This window comes from Tachysurus vachellii, chromosome 19 (genome assembly GCF_030014155.1).
Source record: "Tachysurus vachellii isolate PV-2020 chromosome 19, HZAU_Pvac_v1, whole genome shotgun sequence".
Taxonomy (NCBI): Eukaryota; Metazoa; Chordata; class Actinopteri; order Siluriformes; family Bagridae; genus Tachysurus; species Tachysurus vachellii.
The window spans coordinates 754,065-775,199 of record NC_083478.1 but is presented as its reverse complement, the minus strand read 5'-3'; the positions used below and the strand labels follow the sequence as shown (position 1 = coordinate 775,199).

At 42.0% G+C, this 21,135-nt stretch overlaps 1 protein-coding gene across 1 annotated transcript; it reads right to left on the bottom strand.

Annotated features, from left to right (window-relative positions):
- Positions 1-4,401: 4,401 nt before the first annotated feature.
- Positions 4,402-20,856, bottom strand: sgk2a (serum/glucocorticoid regulated kinase 2a). The gene is made up of 13 exons (XM_060893833.1): positions 20,701-20,856; positions 12,369-12,438; positions 12,236-12,288; positions 11,559-11,616; positions 11,309-11,392; positions 8,044-8,175; positions 7,818-7,930; positions 7,675-7,711; positions 6,719-6,805; positions 6,523-6,618; positions 6,281-6,436; positions 5,310-5,399; positions 4,402-5,121 (listed from the first exon to the last, which is right to left on the bottom strand). The coding sequence occupies exons 2-13, from the start codon at positions 12,384-12,386 to the stop codon at positions 4,960-4,962; spliced, it is 1,086 nt and encodes a 361-aa protein (XP_060749816.1). The 5' UTR covers positions 12,387-12,438; positions 20,701-20,856; the 3' UTR covers positions 4,402-4,959.
- Positions 20,857-21,135: the final 279 nt, after the last annotated feature.

Genomic DNA, 21,135 nt, shown 5'->3' with positions numbered 1-21,135 from the left:
CACACACACATCTCACACACACACACATCACACACACATCTCACACACACATCACACACACATCTCACACACACATCACACACACACACACATCACACACACATCTCACACACACATCACACACACATCTCACACACACATCACACACACATCTCACACACACATCACACACACACATCTCACACACACATCACACACACACACACATCACACACACATCTCACACACACATCACACACACATCTCACACACACATCACACACACACACACATCACACACACATCTCACACACACATCTCACACACACATCACACACACATCACACACACATCTCACACACATCTCACACACACATCACACACACATCACACACACATCTCACACACACATCACACACACACACACATCACACACACATCTCACACACACATCACACACACATCTCACACACACATCACACACACACACACACATCACACACACATCTCACACACACATCTCACACACACATCACACACACATCTCACACACACATCACACACACACACACACATCACACACACATCTCACACACACATCACACACACATCACACACACATCTCACACACACATCACACACACACACACATCACACACACATCTCACACACACATCACACACACATCTCACACACACATCACACACGCGCACACATTTGGTTTGCTTGAATATTTAAAAAATATTCTGAATGTTATTTAAATCTCATTCACTGGTTTTCAGAATCTTTTCTGCGATGATTTATAAGCTCATTATTTCTACCAGGTTTATCTTTTATATCTTCTTACATTTCTTACATTTTGACTCTTTGTGTAAACTATTTTTACTCCTTTATGACCAGGTTATTCATTTCCTCCTTTCATTTTATTCCCCCTTTTTTTAATCTTATGATCTTTCTGGAATTCTATGTGATTAATCAGTTTAATGAACATTAGATTAATGTATTTTTTTTTTAGTATTTAATTTTGTGCCCAGTTGAAAGTTACATTTTAAAGCTGTAAAGTTTCGTTGAGGAAACAGAAACGACGTCTGGTCAGATTTGTGCTTTTATTTCAAGTTTCACAAAATTACAACTTCCTTGTTCTTTAAAGAAAAGTTGGAAAGTTAAAATCTGCAATCTTTGTTCAAATAACAAAGTGAAGTACACACATACACACACACACACACACACACACACACACACACACTCGGGGTCAGGATGTACATGACTAGTGCATTTCTCATGTTTCTTGATGTTAATATTGATGTAAATACAAATTTCTATTTAAACATCTTTACAGTTTCTTGTTCCTTGTGCATCTTTTCATCGTCATGGAGATTCTGAATGATAAACCTTTTGTTTTCTGACATCAGATCATTTGTGACACTTTAGATTTTCTCAGTTTTCTTACATTGCACCTTTTAAGTAAGAGAGAACTGACATTTAAACCACAGCAGCTTTTCACTGTCTGTTTCTTCTTTATTCATTAAAAAACGATGTCATACTTTTTATCCTTTTATAGTTACACTGAACAATATCAAACTATCAGCTAGAATAATAATCGTTATTTTCACCAGACTGTTCGAGAGCTCTGACACACCACATCATACAAACACACAAAAACAATTAATAATTATCAGAACAAATCATTTCTGAAGTTTGTTTGTGGATCAAATCCCCTGTGCTGTTACAGACCCCAGAGCTGCACCACCCTCACAGCTGCTCTGGTTATAAAATCCATCTGGTTCATGGGGGATGTGGTAGATTATTGATGACGGTGTGCACCACTGCTGGGCCCCTGAGCGAGGCCTTTGACTATCGATTACTGAGATTTAAAAAAAAAAAAAAAGTCGTCGCTCTCTATAAGGGCATCTGTTAAAAGCTCTGAATGTAAATGTACTGAGGTTCACATCTAATTTAACAGCCTTTTAAAATATTTCCCCATTATTTTTGTTTTTGTGGCACTGAAAATAGTCCCGGGGGTCACGGTGGCTTAGTTGTTAACACGTTCTCCTCACACCTCCAGGGTTGGGGGTTCGATTCCCACCTCCACCTTGTGTGTGTGGAGTTTGCATGTTCTCCCCGTGCCTCGGGGGTTTCCTCCGGGTACTCCGGTTTCCTCCCCCGGTCCAAAGACATGCATGGTAGGTTGATTGGCATCTCTGGAAAATTGTCCGTAGTGTGTGAGTGAATGAGTGTGTGTGTGTGTGTGCCCTGTGATGGGTTGGCACTCCGTCCAGGGTGTATCCTGCCTTGATGCCCGATGACGCCTGAGATAGGCACAGGCTCCCCGTGACCAGAGGTAGTTCGGATAAGCGGTAGAAGATGAATGAATGAATGAATGAAAATAATCCTAGAAGATCCTGGTGTGTTTCAGACTTCATCCTGGGGGTGTTTACATGAGTGTCCAGCAGGGGGCAGTGTTTTTTATCTGTTTCAGTTAACAGTGTGGACCTGATGGAAAGGAATACACAAGACTAAACCCTGAACTAATCACGGATCTGAATAAACAAACATCTCGGTGACGTTCTGAAGACCATCTCGAGTCTCGGATGTTCTTCTAAACCTTGTTTTCATCCTTCGTTCTCTAATTATTAGGAAATAATCACAGCACATGATGTTTGTTTGTTTGTTTGTTGTATGTTTGAATATTAGGAACAGCTCAGTTTGTGTAAAGGATCATGTGTTTAATGAGAACAAAAGAGAAACCAAAGCAGGAAGTGTTGCCCATATAAGGACAAAAGAAAGGGGGAAAGATTATAACAGGAAATCGGAGCAAATTCATGTTTCTCTCATGCTCACGGATTCAGAGGTCAAGGCTTCAGGAAGGAAGGAAGGAAGGCAGGAAAGAAGGATCGATCGATCCTCAGTGCAGGTCACCAAGTGAAAGCTTTCACTCTGTTAATGACATATAAACTTATTTATAACGTAAACCAGCAGATTTTGTATAATGTCTGTAATATTCAGAACATTAACTAGAGATGTTTATAGATCTGACTTCAGTGTCCTCTCAGCCGTAGCTGTCGTTTCTCTCCTCCTCTGTTTGCCTCGTGCCCTCATGCTTTTTGACTCGGTTCCCCTTCACACAGTAAACACTTTGCTGGTACCCTGTGACTCACCCGCAGTGCCGATCACCAGGATCCTAACGCTTGCACAAGACGACTGAAACAGCAACATTTCACAAGCAGAATGAAGAAACTGTCTCTGGGATTATCGTGTCTTTATTTTTCACTACTGCAAGCAGGAAAATCATCATCCAACTTTCTATTATTTATTATTTATTTATTTATTTATTTATTATCCTGACCCTAGTACTTTAATAGTATCAACAGATTTGATTTGATCATAGATTTTTATTAAAACTGAGTGATGTGTCTGTGTTCATGTGATAAAAACACTCACAGTTACCATGTGTTTGTGTTTGTGTGTGTTTGTGTGAGTGTTTGTGTCTGTTTGTGTGTGTGTTTGAGTGTTTGTGTGTGTGGTTTTGTGTTTTTTTGTGTGTGGGTTTGTGTTTGTTTGTGTGTGTGTGTTTGTTTGTGTGTGTGTTTGTGTGTGTGTTTGTGTGTGTTTGTGTGTGTGGGTTTGTGTGTGTTTGTCAGTGTGTTTGTGTGTGGGTTTGTGTTTGTTTGTGTGTTTGTGTGTGTGTGTTTGTGTGTGTTTGTCTGTGTGTTTGTGTGTGCGTGTTTGTGTTTGTGTGTGTTTGTTTGTGTGGGTTTGTGTTTGTTTGTGTGTGAGAGGAAATCTTTAAATATTGTGTAGATGATGATGATGATGATGAAGTGCAGAATCCTCCTGTATATAACAACAGTAACTCTGCATGGATGAGACTGAGGTGATGATTCTTGGCTAATAAATGGCTAAAACAAACTGCTGTAAATATCAGTGACAAACAGGAAACGTTGCCCATGTATGGAAACTAAGTTATAATAAGGAGTTTGATTGGTGGTTTGTTTTATTTATTTAAAATGTGAAAAGTTGAAATGTTTTTCTGGTCTCAGTCACTAAAGATGTAGTGATGCAGAAGAAACGTCGCTCGTCAAACCCACAGGTCCAGCATCAGATCCTGAGGAAGGACTCGGGTACAGCGGTGGTGGATCACGTGTACAGGTACGAGCAGGTCACCAGGTGAAAGTGTTCATTCAGAGGTGTGTGTTATCTTTTACATGAACATGCATCTTCTCAAACTTACACAAATGTCCTGAAGAAAGCAGAAAGTCGTTAGAGTTCGTCGGTTCTTAATCCGGTTCTCAGCCACATCTTCTCCTGATTTCAGGTAGGTTCTGTCTGAAAATGCAGCGATGTGGTAAAATGCTTTAGATTATAATCCATATAAAGTCTTTAAAAACGTATATTGTAAGGAAACACGAGACCAGACGGATGTTAACCAACAGAAAGTTTTAATCTTGCACTTATATTAGTACCATGTTCTTCATCATGAACTCATCAGTGATCCACACAAAAGCAGTCAGAAGTTAAAAGCAGGTTCATTTCTTTCCCCTGATTACAGTATTTAATACGGACAGCGTTGTACATATCGTCGTCTTTTTAAATGATATTTATTAAATTATCCACTAAAGAACTTTGAGTTTGCTGAAGCAGGAATAAAAACAGAAAGCTACGTTTTCTAGCGTTCGCCTCGCGTCTCGCAGCAAAGGTTTCTCTTGACTAGACTCGAGATGAAATCTAAACAAACATCTAAAACACTTGATAAAGTAAAGGCAGTTAAACAGTGTGTACATTCTTTTCTGCTGGAGTTTATAAAGCCTGACAATAAGATGACCAGGTGTTCAGTGCTGGTGCTTTAAATTTGTGCTCTGAGGTTCGACCAAAGCAGCCGAGAGACTTGGCCAAAGTCTTCCAGGACATTCGGTACATCTGGTTCTCTTCAGGTGCAGCAGCAGAACTGATGATGAGGTTAAAGAGTCGCCTTGACGTCTCTCAGAGGAAGCTGTTCTCACTGGAAACGTAGGAGAAGCCGCTGAAGGCATTGGAGCTGCTGGTGGCCAGACTGGCGCTCAGCTCAGGAGTACGACCCACGGAGTTGGGCACCATCTCTCTGGTGAACTCTGGGTCGATGTTCTGGAGGTCAGACGGTCCTCTCTGGGGAAGTGAAGAAACAGGGATAACAGTCAGTGCCAACAGAACGACTGACAAAGAACTACAACCTGCAATCATGCCGTTTCTTCTGATGGTATACTGTCAGTTCTAACCCCATAACTACTGCAGTTACAGACCATCAGCAGGATTAAACACCATCATCTCAGCTGAGTAGCAGAAACGTTACCCACCACATTAGGGTTGTACGGTGGAGTGAGACGCTTGTGGTAAAGATCATCCCAGTTAATAGGGCTGAAGAAAATGTGATTCTTAATCTCCAACTGCAAAACAAAACACATGTCAGATACATCAACACAGCTGGAGAACATCTGGGTAATAATTCACAGGTCCAGATGAAGTCAGACAGTTAATTCTATATCCCTCATATTTTATACTGACTGAAACCCAGTGTGGGGGGCAACGGTGGCTTAGTGGTTAGCACGTTGGCCTCACACCTCCAGGGTTGGGGGTTTGATTCCCACCTCCACCTTGTGTGTGTGGAGTTTGCATGTTCTCCCCGTGCCTCAGGGGTTTCCTCAGGGTACTCCAGTTTCCTCCCCCGGTCCAAAGACATGCATGGTAGGTTGATTGGCATCTCTGGAAAATTGTCCCTAGTGTGTGATTGCGTGAGTGAATGAGAGTGTGTGTGTGTGTGTGTGTGTGTGTGTGTGTGTGTGTGTGTGTGTGTGTGCCCTGCGATGGGTTGGCACTCCATCCAGGGTGTATCCTGCCTTGATGCCCGATGACGCCTGAGATAGGCACAGGCTCCCCGTGACCCGAGGTAGTTCGGATACGCGGTAGAAGATGAGTGAGTGAGAGAGTGTGAGTGAGAGAGTGTGAGTGAGAGAGTGAGAGAGTGTGAGTGAGAGAGTGAGAGAACGAACTCATCACTACATGATTCCATGATATGAACGACTTTTTTATTTTATAAAGCAATGTAACAGCTTGTGTATGTGTTGTGCAGTGTGACACAGTCAACCTCCTCCTCCAGTGAGATGTCTAAATCTGATCTAATCTAATCTAGGCCGGTAAGTGCATTATGGTTACGGTAAAAGTCATCCAACGTGAGAAAGCAGCTCACAGGAAAAAAAATAAATAAATCTTTTCTGTGTTTGATTAACGTCATCAGACTGTGCACCAGTTTGTGTTAGTTTTTACTCACAAAGTCAGCGATGGCCCCTAACCGGCGGTGCTGGTCTTTCTGCAGAAGTCCATGCAGCAGGTGACACACTGCGTCTGATTTGCCTGGAGGTATCTGCAGGGGTTTGTGTAAGATGGCGTCGTACATCTCTGCTACATCGCGGCGGTAGAACGGAGGCTGGATGTGATGTAGATTATTATAGTCACACATCAAATGGAAATTTCTGGATTAATGGGAGCTTTTTTTCATGCAGTAGGACTTACAAGGCTAAAGAGCATCTCGTACAGCACGGCACCGAGGCACCACCAGTCCACCGTGCGGTCATAAGGCTCCTTCCGCAGCACCTCTGGAGCAAGATACTACAAGGAGAAAGAGCTGATGTTGTGGTGAGGTGATGACACACACACACGGCTAATAAAGACAGTTACATTTCTTTTTCCTCCTTCACATGCTGCTCACCTCCGGTGTTCCACAAAACGTGGTTGTGGTGGCTTCTGCTTCCAGACCTTCTTTACACAGACCAAAATCAGTCAGCACCACGTGGCCCTAAGAAGAAAAGAGAGAAAAGGAAGACTACAGTATGTAAGTGAAGCCCTTTATTAGTGCAGGAGAGAAAATAGGAACAAAACCTGTAGAACAAACTGAGCTGATTTGCATATTATGTACATAATAAAGTATCTAATTATCATATGAGTCATTGTGTGTTAATGGAGACTCTTTGTGTCCAGTCTTGTTTACACGGCCGTGTGTTTGTAGCAGGAAATGTTTGATGATGATGGTGTGTGACTTTCCACAGACCTGCATGTGCTTTCGTTTAAACCAGGAATCAAACCATATGACTGTATTTTTATTTCATTCATCTTCTACCGCTTATCCGAACTACCTCGGGTCACGGGGAGCCTGTGCCTATCTCAGGTGTCATCGGGCATCAAGGCAGGATACACCCTGGACGGAGTGCCAACCCATCACAGGGCACACACACACACACTCATTCACTCACACAATCACACACTATGGACAATTTTCCAGAGATGCCAATCAACCTACCATGCATGTCTTTGGACCGGGGGAGGAAACCGGAGTACCCGGAGGAAACCCCCGAGGCACGGGGAGAACATGCAAACTCCACACACACAAGGTGGAGGCGGGAATCGAACCCCCAACCCTGGAGGTGTGAGGCGAACGTGCTAACCACTAAGACACTGTGACCCCCCTATATTTTTATTTATTTATTTTTATTTATTTTTTAATGAGTAGTGTGTGAGTTTATTTCAGTTTGGCTAAAACAGAGCTGTAAGTAAAATCTGACTACATAAATATAAATAAAACGTGTGATTAAAATCTGATCAGGACAAAAACCCCAGAAGTAATCAGACAAGACAAAGACAAAGCTCCAAGATAAAGAAGTTCCTCACCTGTGAATCTAACAAGATGTTTTCTGGCTTCAAATCCCTGAAAATCAGTAAAGACAGTCAGCTGAGCACTGAGCGAGAGCACGAGGTTTAACAAAAGAAGGAAAAAAAGGGAGGATTAAAGAGGACGTGTTTTAGACACTTACCTGTAAATGATGTTGAGGGAATGCAGGTAACCGATGGCGCTCGCCACCTCGGCCGTGTAGAAACGAGCTCGTGCTTCTGAGAAACATCGCTCTCTCTGGAGGTGGAAAAATAACTGGAAACCAGCAAAACAACACACGATGATTAGTTTTATTAGTTAGTGGATTTATCCAGCTAGTTAACCGGATTTAAACTTGGGTTCATGAGGATTCGGTGTTCGGACTCAACCTCTCCTCCGTTAACGTAGTCGAGGACGAAGTAAAGCTTCTCCGAGGTCTGAAAGGAGTAATGAAGGCCGACGAGGAAGGGATGCTGCAGGCTCTTCAGGAGAACGTTCCTCTCAGCCATGATGTTCTTTTGCTGGAAGACACACAGGACGTTTCAGAGCCCAAGGTTAAGACTTTTCCTCTTGTCCTGAGTTTGTACAAGTCGCTACTGTAGAACTGATCATTTGTTGGTCATGCTTTAACTTTAAGTACAGAATAATGCACTGTGTGTGTGTGTGTGTGTGTGTGTGTGTGTGTGTGTGTGTGTGTGTGGTGATGTTCGAGTGAATTTGAGCAGTGTTAAGTAAGTTCTAGTAATGGGAGTGTTTAATACCTTTAGGGCTTTTGATCTGTTTGTCTTTAATCTGTTGTCAGTAAAAACCTGTTCGAAAAAATACTATTTTTCCCCCTTTATTGAAGTTAATGTTAAAAAAACTCAGTTCATGTTAATAAGAATAAATAATAAACTGTCCTGAAGATGTGGAAAACTTACAGCTTTTATCTCGGACTGTTACAAAATGCTAAAACTGGAGACTCCTTTATGAAACGTCACATTTCTGCTGACAGAAATCTTCACATCCACGACCCAGTAATACGTTTATATGGAGCGTGTGCTGGACACGTATCTGTGCACGAGCCGTTGCTATGGAAACGATCAAGGTATCAGAGCGAGCGCGTTAATATGAACCTGTGCTACGTCTCAGCTCCTGTTAGAGAGAATTAATCAACACCACAACAGTGTTCAACACCACAACAGTGTTCAACATCACAACAGTGTTCAACACCACAACAGTGTTCAACATCACAACAGTGTTCAACACCACAACAGTGTTCAACATCACAACAGTGTTCAACATCACAACAGTGTTCAACACCACAACAGTGTTCAACACCACAACAGTGTTCAACACCACAACAGTGTTCAACACCACAACACAGTGTTCAACATCACAACAGTGTTCAACACCACAACAGTGTTCAACACCACAACAGTGTTCGACACCACAACCCAGTGTTCGACACCACAACCCAGTGTTCGACACCACAACGCAGTGTTCGACACCACAACCCAGTGTTCAACACCACAACACAGTGTTCAACATCACAACAGTGTTCAACACCACAACACAGTGTTCAACATCACAACAGTGTTCAACACCACAACAGTGTTCAACATCACAACAGTGTTCAACACCACAACAGTGTTCAACACCACAACACAGTGTTCAACATCACAACAGTGTTCAACACCACAACAGTGTTCAACACCACAACCCAGTGTTCGACACCACAACCCAGTGTTCGACACCACAACGCAGTGTTCAACACCACAACACAGTGTTCAACACCACAACACAGTGTTCAACATCACAACAGTGTTCAACACCACAACACAGTGTTCAACATCACAACAGTGTTCAACACCACAACAGTGTTCAACATCACAATGCAGTGTTCAACACCACAACAGTGTTCGACACCACAACGCAGTGTTCGACACCACAACCCAGTGTTCAACACCACAACACAGTGTTCAACATCACAACAGTGTTCAACACCACAACACAGTGTTCAACATCACAACAGTGTTCAACACCACAACAGTGTTCAACATCACAACAGTGTTCAACACCACAACAGTGTTCAACACCACAACACAGTGTTCAACATCACAACAGTGTTCAACACCACAACAGTGTTCAACACCACAACAGTGTTCGACACCACAACCCAGTGTTCGACACCACAACCCAGTGTTCGACACCACAACGCAGTGTTCAACACCACAACACAGTGTTCAACACCACAACACAGTGTTCAACATCACAACAGTGTTCAACACCACAACACAGTGTTCAACATCACAACAGTGTTCAACACCACAACAGTGTTCAACATCACAATGCAGTGTTCAACACCACAACAGTGTTCAACACCACAACGCAGTGTTCAACACCACAACAGTGTTCAACACCACAACGCAGTGTTCAACACCACAACAGTGTTCAACATCACAACAGTGTTCAACACCACAACAGTGTTCAACATCACAACACAGTGTTCAAAACCACAACACAGTGTTCAACATCACAACGCAGTGTTCAACACCACAACGCAGTGTTCAACATCACAACACAGTGTTCAACACCACAACAGTGTTCGACACCACAACGCAGTGTTCGACACCACAACGCAGTGTTCAACACCACAACCCAGTGTTCAACACCACAACAGTGTTCAACACCACAACCCAGTGTTCAACACCACAACCCAGTGTTCGACACCACAACGCAGTGTTCGACACCACAACCCAGTGTTCGACACCACAACGCAGTGTTCAACACCACAACCCAGTGTTCGACACCACAACGCAGTGTTCAACATCACAACACAGTGTTCAACACCACAACAGTGTTCGACACCACAACGCAGTGTTCGACACCACAACGCAGTGTTCAACACCACAACCCAGTGTTCAACACCACAACAGTGTTCGACACCACAACCCAGTGTTCGACACCACAACCCAGTGTTCGACACCACAACGCAGTGTTCGACACCACAACGCAGTGTTCGACACCACAACGCAGTGTTCAACACCACAACGCAGTGTTCAACACCACAACAGTGTTCAACACCACAACCCAGTGTTCAACACCTCAACGCAGTGTTCAACACCACAACAGTGTTCAACACCACAACCCAGTGTTCAACACCACAACGCAGTGTTCAACACCACAACAGTGTTCGACACCTCAACGCAGTGTTCGACACCACAACAGTGTTCGACACCACAACAGTGTTCGACACCACAACCCAGTGTTCGACACCACAACCCAGTGTTCGACACCACAACCCAGTGTTCGACACCACAACGCAGTGTTCAACACCACAACGCAGTGTTCAACACCACAACAGTGTTCAACACCACAACGCAGTGTTCGACACCACAACAGTGTTCGACACCACAACCCAGTGTTCAACACCACAACGCAGTGTTCAACACCGCTGGAGTGCATTTATTTAATTTAAGCGCTGTTCAGTTCTTAGTTTCTTTGTCGTGTTACATAACTCGTGGCAACGAAAAGGCCGAAGGTGTGAAGGTTATAAATGATGGTACAAAGGACAGATTGTGATTAGATTAGACTGAAAATGTTCACAGATTATTTTATTATCACTTTCAATCCAAAACACAGCAAATAATCAACAAGAAAATCGACACAAACCTCTTTTTTCTTTAATATGACTTTTTTCTGCAGAACTTTCACAGCATAAAATTTCCCGTCTGCTTTCAGTTTAGCCAGAAGAACCTGATATTAATAAAAACAACAACATTTACCTCCGTATCAGACAAAACGTGCCGTATATCTGAAATCTTTTACAGCAAATCCCAAAAAAATACGAGAATAAACAAAGGTCCAAGTGAGTTACTGTTAAAAAGTTAATCATTTCTCGGAGGATGTGTGAAATTCTTACTTTACCAAACGTTCCCTTTCCGATCACAGCCAGAAAGTCAAAGTCAGTGGGTTTGGCACTAAAAAAACAAGCAAATCAGAGATTTATCACTTTTACCAAACACAATGCATTTGTATACAAGTTTAATTAAATCACCATGAAGGACATGCAATTGTTCAGTAAAAAGTGTTAAGTTAATGCCAGCAGTGTCGAAATAAATGTTAATCTATAACCATAAAGGAATGATCGCTTTAAACCAACCTACATGAACCCGAACTCAGACTCAGGACACTGAGACACATCTGGAGAAGTTCAGATAACTTACACAGTTAAATCACTGCAGTGTTTGTGTCTAACACGTAAACTGGATTCATTAACGAGTCGACAAATAAAGTCTTATAACACGTCATCTTACAGCATCCAGCTTATAAAGAGCTGTTTAGAAAAATAAAAAATAATTCTAATGAGTTGATAATAATTCATCTGAACTCAATCATCTACAACACTGATATGATTGTGTCTGATCTCCTTTTATTTCATTATTTACATATTAAAGTGAGAAATCTGGAGAATTTTAAAATCAACACGTTTTTACTGGATGACTGAGAGGTTGATGTTCAGTGTTAAGGTCAACACGCAAAGCTGAACCCTGGTGTGAACTGGTACGGAACAGAAGAGACGTATAATTTAAAACTCACTGAGGATTCGCAGAGGCTCCTAGATTCACGTCAATTTGGGACGCTGTCGGTGACTGAAAAACAAACTCTATTTTAGAAGGAATAGTAATTGGTAATAAAACCCACAGAAAGCCCACAGAGCTCACAGACTCACCTGCATGTAGTGCGCCATGTCTCCGTCCCATTCCGCTCTGAGCCGCTCACAGACAACACGATCCACTGACCTGCGTGTGAAAGGAGAACAGCTCAATACTGATGACTCGACCACCATGTGGGGTGTTTTCTGCTCGGTGTATAGAGGCAGCGCTGAAAAACTAGATCTGCAGGTCGGCGGCTCAAAGACAAAGCCGTGAAGGACACCTTCACACGTCTGCACCTGTCAGGTGTACACACTAAACACGGCACGTGCGTGTGAGGCTTCGCTTTACTGCTGTGTTCCTCTGAATACACAAAAGTCTTCAGTGCTACAGGAACAAAAATAAATGCAGCGACTTCGCAGGTGTTGTAATGTAAACAGATTTAGTTACTGCACTGGTAATTACCTGAAAAAGTGTGTGTGTGTGTGTGTGTGTGTGTGTGTGTGTATGCATAAGAATTGACACACTCCATGTAGTGCAGTTATAGTTAAATAATAATCAGTAGGTTGATGTGATGAAGCTGCCTTACTGTTAACACCTTGAACAACACACTTAAAGTGTTTAACTAGAGACAGTGAAAGTGACGTGACGTGACATACGTGACATGACGTGACATGGCTAAGTACAGTACGGTGACCCATACACAGAATTCGTTCTCTGTGTTTAACCCATCCAAAGTGCACACACACAGCAGTGAACACACACACACACTGTGTCGTGGTATTGTCGGCCTGAGACTCGAACCCACAACCTTAGGGTTAGGAGTCAAACTCTCTAACCTTTAGGCCACGACTTCCCTAACTAACTAACAAGTGTTCAGTTTTTTTTTTTACTTAAAGAAAACTGTTTACTTTTTTATCTGTTTTTGTTTAAATGTAGGGGGCACGGTGGCTTAGTGGTTAGCACGTTCGCCTCACACCTCCAGGGTTGGGGGTTCGATTCCCGCCTCCACCTTGTGTGTGTGGAGTTTGCATGTTCTCCCCGTGCCTCGGGGGTTTCCTCCGGGTACTCCGGTTTCCTCCCCCGGTCCAAAGACATGCATGGTAGGTTGATTGGCATCTCTGGAAAATTGTCCGTAGTGTGTGATTGTGTGAGTGAATGAGAGTGTGTGTGTGTGTGTGTGTGTGTGCCCTGTGATGTGTTGGCACTCCGTCCAGGGTGTATCCTGCCTTGATGCCCGATGACGCCTGAGATAGGCACAGGCTCCCCGTGACCCGAGGTAGTTCAGATAAGCGGTAGAAGATGAATGAATGAATGAATGTTTAAATGTAATGTTGGTGAATATGTGTGTGACAGCTTACTTCCTGTTTTTATGTTATAGCAGCTACATCAGTTTCCTCACCGTCCTCGTCAAAAGCAAATGTAAGCAATAACACACTCATGACAGTGATACCACATTCATACCACAACCATGTATATCATTTTTTACTTGTTAGGTTTCCTTTCTGTTGTCCCTTTACATTATAAACACCTGTCCTGTTTCCTCACCTGTCACTGCTGTGTTCTATCTCAGGAAAGAAAAACATCACCTTGTCATGTGATGGTGTGTAAACTCTCACTGTTACAGAGACTCACTGTTACAGAGACTCACTGTTACAGAGACTCACTGTTACAGAGACTCACTGTTACAGAGAGACTCACTGTTACAGAGACTCACTGTTACAGAGACTCACTGTTACAGAGACTCACTGTTACAGAGACTCACTGTTACAGAGACTCACTGTTACAGAGAGACTCACTGTTACAGAGAGACTCACTGTTACAGAGACTCACTGTTACAGAGAGACTCACTGTTACAGAGACTCACTGTTACAGAGAGACTCACTGTTACAGAGACTCACTGTTACAGAGACTCACTGTTACAGAGAGACTCACTGTTACAGAGAGACTCACTGTTACAGAGAGACTCACTGTTACAGAGAGACTCACTGTTACAGAGACTCACTGTTACAGAGACTCACTGTTACAGAGAGACTCACTGTTACAGAGACTCACTGTTACAGAGACTCACTGTTACAGAGACTCACTGTTACAGAGACTCACTGTTACAGAGAGACTCACTGTTACAGAGACACTGTTACAGAGACTCACTGTTACAGAGAGACTCACTGTTACAGAGACTCACTGTTACAGAGACTCACTGTTACAGAGACTCACTGTTACAGAGAGACTCACTGTTACAGAGACTCACTGTTACAGAGACTCACTGTTACAGAGACTCACTGTTACAGAGAGACTCACTGTTACAGAGAGACTCACTGTTACAGAGACTCACTGTTACAGAGACTCACTGTTACAGAGACTCACTGTTACAGAGACTCACTGTTACAGAGAGACTCACTGTTACAGAGAGACTCACTGTTACAGAGACTCACTGTTACAGAGAGACTCACTGTTACAGAGAGACTGTTACAGAGACTCACTGTTACAGAGACACTGTTACAGAGACTCACTGTTACAGAGACACTGTTACAGAGACTCACTGTTACAGAGAGACTCACTGTTACAGAGACTCACTGTTACAGAGACACTGTTACAGAGACTCACTGTTACAGAGACACTGTTACAGAGACTCACTGTTACAGAGACTCACTGTTACAGAGACTCACTGTTACAGAGACTCACTGTTACAGAGAGACTCACTGTTACAGAGACTCACTGTTACAGAGAGACTCACTGTTACAGAGACTCACTGTTACAGAGAGACTCACTGTTACAGAGAGACTCACTGTTACAGAGACTCACTGTTACAGAGACTCACTGTTACAGAGAGACTCACTGTTACAGAGACTCACTGTTACAGAGACTCACTGTTACAGAGACTCACTGTTACAGAGACTCACTGTTACACAGAGACTCACTGTTACAGAGACTCACTGTTACAGAGACTCACTGTTACAGAGAGACTCACTGTTACAGAGACTCACTGTTACAGAGAGACTCACTGTTACAGAGACTCACTGTTACAGAGAGACTCACTGTTACAGAGACTCACTGTTACAGAGACTCACTGTTACAGAGAGACTCACTGTTACAGAGACTCACTGTTACAGAGAGACTCACTGTTACAGAGAGACTCACTGTTACAGAGACTCACTGTTACAGAGACTCACTGTTACAGAGAGACTCACTGTTACAGAGACTCACTGTTACAGAGAGACTCACTGTTACAGAGAGACTCACTGTTACAGAGACTCACTGTTACAGAGACTCACTGTTACAGAGAGACTCACTGTTACAGAGACTCACTGTTACAGAGACTCACTGTTACAGAGACTCACTGTTACAGAGAGACTCACTGTTACAGAGACTCACTGTTACAGAGACTCACTGTTACAGAGAGACTCACTGTTACAGAGAGACTCACTGTTACAGAGACTCACTGTTACAGAGAGACTCACTGTTACAGAGACTCACTGTTACAGAGACTCACTGTTACAGAGAGACTCACTGTTACAGAGACTCACTGTTACAGAGAGACTCACTGTTACAGAGACTCACTGTTACAGAGAGACTCACTGTTACAGAGAGACTCACTGTTACAGAGACTCACTGTTACAGAGACTCACTGTTACAGAGACTCACTGTTACAGAGAGACTCACTGTTACAGAGACTCACTGTTACAGAGACTCACTGTTACAGAGAGACTCACTGTTACAGAGACTCACTGTTACAGAGACTCACTGTTACAGAGAGACTCACTGTTACAGAGACTCACTGTTACAGAGACTCACTGTTACAGAGAGACTCACTGTTACAGAGACTCACTGTTACAGAGACTCACTGTTACAGAGACTCACTGTTACAGAGAGACTCACTGTTACAGAGAGACTCACTGTTACAGAGACTCACTGTTACAGAGACTCACTGTTACAGAGACTCACTGTTACAGAGAGACTCACTGTTACAGAGACTCACTGTTACAGAGACTCACTGTTACAGAGAGACTCACTGTTACAGAGACTCACTGTTACAGAGACTCACTGTTACAGAGACTCACTGTTACAGAGAGACTCACTGTTACAGAGACTCACTGTTACAGAGAGACTCACTGTTACAGAGACTCACTGTTACAGAGAGACTCACTGTTACAGAGAGACTCACTGTTACAGAGAGACTCACTGTTACAGAGACTCACTGTTTATAAATGTTTAATAAACATCTGATAAGTAACCAGAGGAAACCTCCATAGTAATCATCAGCCTCTTGTCTTTGTAATATTTGTTCATATTATTATCTGGATGTCATACGGAGCAGGTGACGACCCTGTGAGTGAACTGTAGCTATTACAGAAGCTAGAATGTTTTACAGTGAGCCTGTATACAGTATATACAGTATATATTTATGAGTGTTCTACATCCTCTCATGTTGTTTGTGGCTGATTAATGGGGCTTGTGTCAGAACTTCTGTCTTATAGAAACTGGTGTGGATTTGAGAATTATTCAGCAGCACTGTGACATAATGTGTAATTAATAAACAGGAAATTCAGCATATAACACACTCGTATACAACACACACTCGTATACAACACACTCATATACAACACACTCGTATACAACACACACTCGTATACAACACACACTCGTATACAACACACTCATATACAACACACTCGTATACAACACACTCATATACAACACACTCGTATACAACACACTCGTATACAACACACTCGTATACAACACACTCATATACAACACACTCATATACAACACACTCGTATACAACACACTCGTATACAACACACACTCGTATACAACACACTCATATACAACACACTCGTATACAACACACACTCGTATACAACACACTCATATACAACACACTCGTATACAACACACTCATATACAACACACTCATATACAACACACTCGTATACAACACACTCGTATACAACACACTCATATACAACACACTCGTATACAACACACACTCGTATACAACACTCGTATACAACACACTCGTATACAACACACACTCGTATACAACACACTCATATACAACACACTCGTATACAACACACACTCGTATACAACACTCGTATACAACACACTCGTATACAACACACACTCGTATACAACACACTCATATACAACACACTCGTATACAACACACTCATATACAACACACTCGTATACAACACACACTCGTATACAACACACTCGTATACAACACACTCATATACAACACACTCATATACAACACACTCATATACAACACACTCTTATACAACACACTCGTATACTACACACTCGTATACAACACACACTCGTATACAACACACTCGCATACAACACACTCATATACAACACACTCGTATACAACACACTCGTATACAACACACTCGTACAACACACTCGTATACAACACACTCGTATACAACACACTCGTATACAACACACACATATACAACACACTCGTATAAAACACACTCGTATACAACACACTCCCATACAACACACTCGTATACAACACACACGTATACAACACACTCGTATACAACACACACTCGTATACAACACACTCGTATACAACACACTCGTATACAACACACTCGTATACAACACACACGTATACAACACACTCGTATACAACACACTCGTATACAACACACTCGTATACAACACACTCGTATACAACACACTCGTATACAACACACTCGTATACAACACACTCGTATACAACACACTCGTATACAACACACTCGTATACAACACACACGTATACAACACACTCGTATACAACACACTCGTATACAACACACTCGTATACAACACACACGTATACAACACACTCGTATACAACACACACGTATACAACACACTCGTATACAACACACACGTATACAACACACTCGTACACAACACACTCGTACACAACACACTCATACAACACACTCGCATACAACACATTCGCATACAGAACACTCATATACAACACACACGTATACAACACACTCGTATACAACACACACGTATACAACACACTCGTATACAACACACATGTATACAACACACACGTATACAACACACTCGTATACAACACACTCATATACAACACACTCGTATACAACACACTCATATACAACACACTCATATACAACACACTCGTATACAACACACACTCGTATACAACACTCGTATACAACACACTCGTATACAACACACACTCGTATACAACACACTCATATACAACACACTCGTATACAACACACTCATATACAACACACTCGTATACAACACACACTCGTATACAACACACTCATATACAACACACTCGTAATCAACACACTCATATACAACACACTCGTATACAACACACTCGTATACAACACACTCGCATACAACACACTCATATACAACACACTCGTATACAACACACTCGTATACAACACACTCGTACAACACACTCGTATACAACACACTCGTATACAACACACTCGTATACAACACACACATACAACACACTCGTATAAAACACACTCGTATACAACACACTCCCATACAACACACACGTATACAACACACACGTATACAACACACTCGTATACAACACACACTCGTATACAACACACTCGTATACAACACACTCGTATACAACACACTCGTATACAACACACACGTATACAACACACTCGTATACAACACACTCGTATACAACACACTCGTATACAACACACACGTATACAACACACTCGTATACAACACACTCGTATACAACACACACTCGTATACAACACACTCGTATACAACACACTCGTATACAACACACTCGTATACAACACACACGTATACAACACACTCGTATACAACACATTCGTATACAACACACTCGTATACAACACACACGTATACAACACACTCGTATACAACACACACGTATACAACACACTCGTATACAACACACACGTATACAACACACTCGTACACAACACACTCGTACACAACACACTCATACAACACACTCGCATACAACACATTCGCATACAAAACACTCATATACAACACACACGTATACAACACACTCGTATACAACACACACGTATACAACACACTCGTATACAACACACATGTATACAACACACACGTATACAACACACTCGTATACAACACACACGTATACAACACACACGTATACAACACACTCGTATACAACACACTCGTATACAACACACACGTATACAACACACACGTATACAACACACACGTATACAACACACTCGTATACAACACACACGTATACAACACACACGTATACAACACACTCGTATACAACACACACGTATACAACACACACGTATACAACACACTCGTATACAACACACTCGTATACAACACACTCGTATACAACACACACGTATACAACACACACGTATACAACACACTCGTATACAACACACTCGTATACAACACACTCGTATACAACACACACGTATACAACACACACGTATACAACACACACGTATACAACACACACGTATACAACACACACGTATACAACACACTCGTATACAACACACATGTATACAACACACATGTATACAACACACACGTATACAACACACACGTATACAACACACGTATACAACACACACGTATACAACACACACGTATACAACACACACGTATACAACACACTCGTATACAACACACTCGTATACAACACACACGTATACAACACACTCGTATACAACACACACGTATACAACACACTCGTACACAACACACTCGTACACAACACACTCATACAACACACACGTATACAACACACACATATACAACACACACGTATACAACACACACGTATACAACACACTCGTATACAACACACTCGTATACAACACACTCGTATACAACACACTCGTATACAACACACTCATATACAACACACTCATAGAGATCATCTATAAATAAACTGTAGTTACTGCTTATGCATGAAAAGTCTCTCTCTCTCTCTCTCTCTCACACACACACACACACACACACACAAATCCTGCAAATTAAAAGCATTTATTAATTCTGTCAGAGACTGAAGGCTCTACAGCCTTAACAGTGTCATCTCTGACTTCACATCTCATTTACCCCTTTTTATGATCATTTAATGAAGTGTGAAATGTATCTGTATGATGAGGGAAGGACAGGAGACCTGCGTAAGTCAACATCACATGAAGAGAGATCGTGAGCAGCTCAGACAGAAGCGTAATAAGAAGAATAAGAAGCATGATGTGTGCAGTAATAAAATCTCAATGTCTCAGAGCATGAGGAACTCTTAATGCACAATCTAGCTGTTTTCATTAGGATTAGATTAGATTAGGTTCTGTGCTGGAAAGTGGAAATGATTTAACTCACCTGGGCTTCAGGAAGCTGTGTGTTGAATCTTTTGCCTCCAGAAAAATGTTTTAAAGCGTTGATCTGCTGTGTGGTGTTTAAAAGTGTTGCTTTAAACGCTGGCAGGATATCAAGGACTTGAGTAAATGATCAACTTAAGTCAGGGCTAAGGAGCTGTGTGTGTGTGTGTGTGTGTGTGTGTGTGTGTGTGTGTGTGTGTGTGTAAGAGATACCAGCTCCAACAGGAAAAAACAGCCGCTTTATCACATTCTGCAGAACTTGTTGATAGGTGATAAAGTACAATCACAAACAAATTTCAGCCAAGACTCGAATTTAAACTGTTTATTCATGTGGATGAGCTGAATGACATTTTTTACTTAAGAACTGTACATTATTATTATTATTATTATTATTATTATTATTATTATTATTATTATTATTATTATTATTAATATC

Coding starts and splice junctions, on each gene's coding strand:
- sgk2a (XM_060893833.1), bottom strand. Junction 11,617..12,235: donor GGAGCCTCTGCGAATCCTCA/GTGAGTTTTAAA, acceptor TTGTTTTTTTAG/TGCCAAACCCACTGACTTTG. Junction 6,437..6,522: donor ACGAGATGCTCTTTAGCCTT/GTAAGTCCTACT, acceptor CATCACATCCAG/CCTCCGTTCTACCGCCGCGA.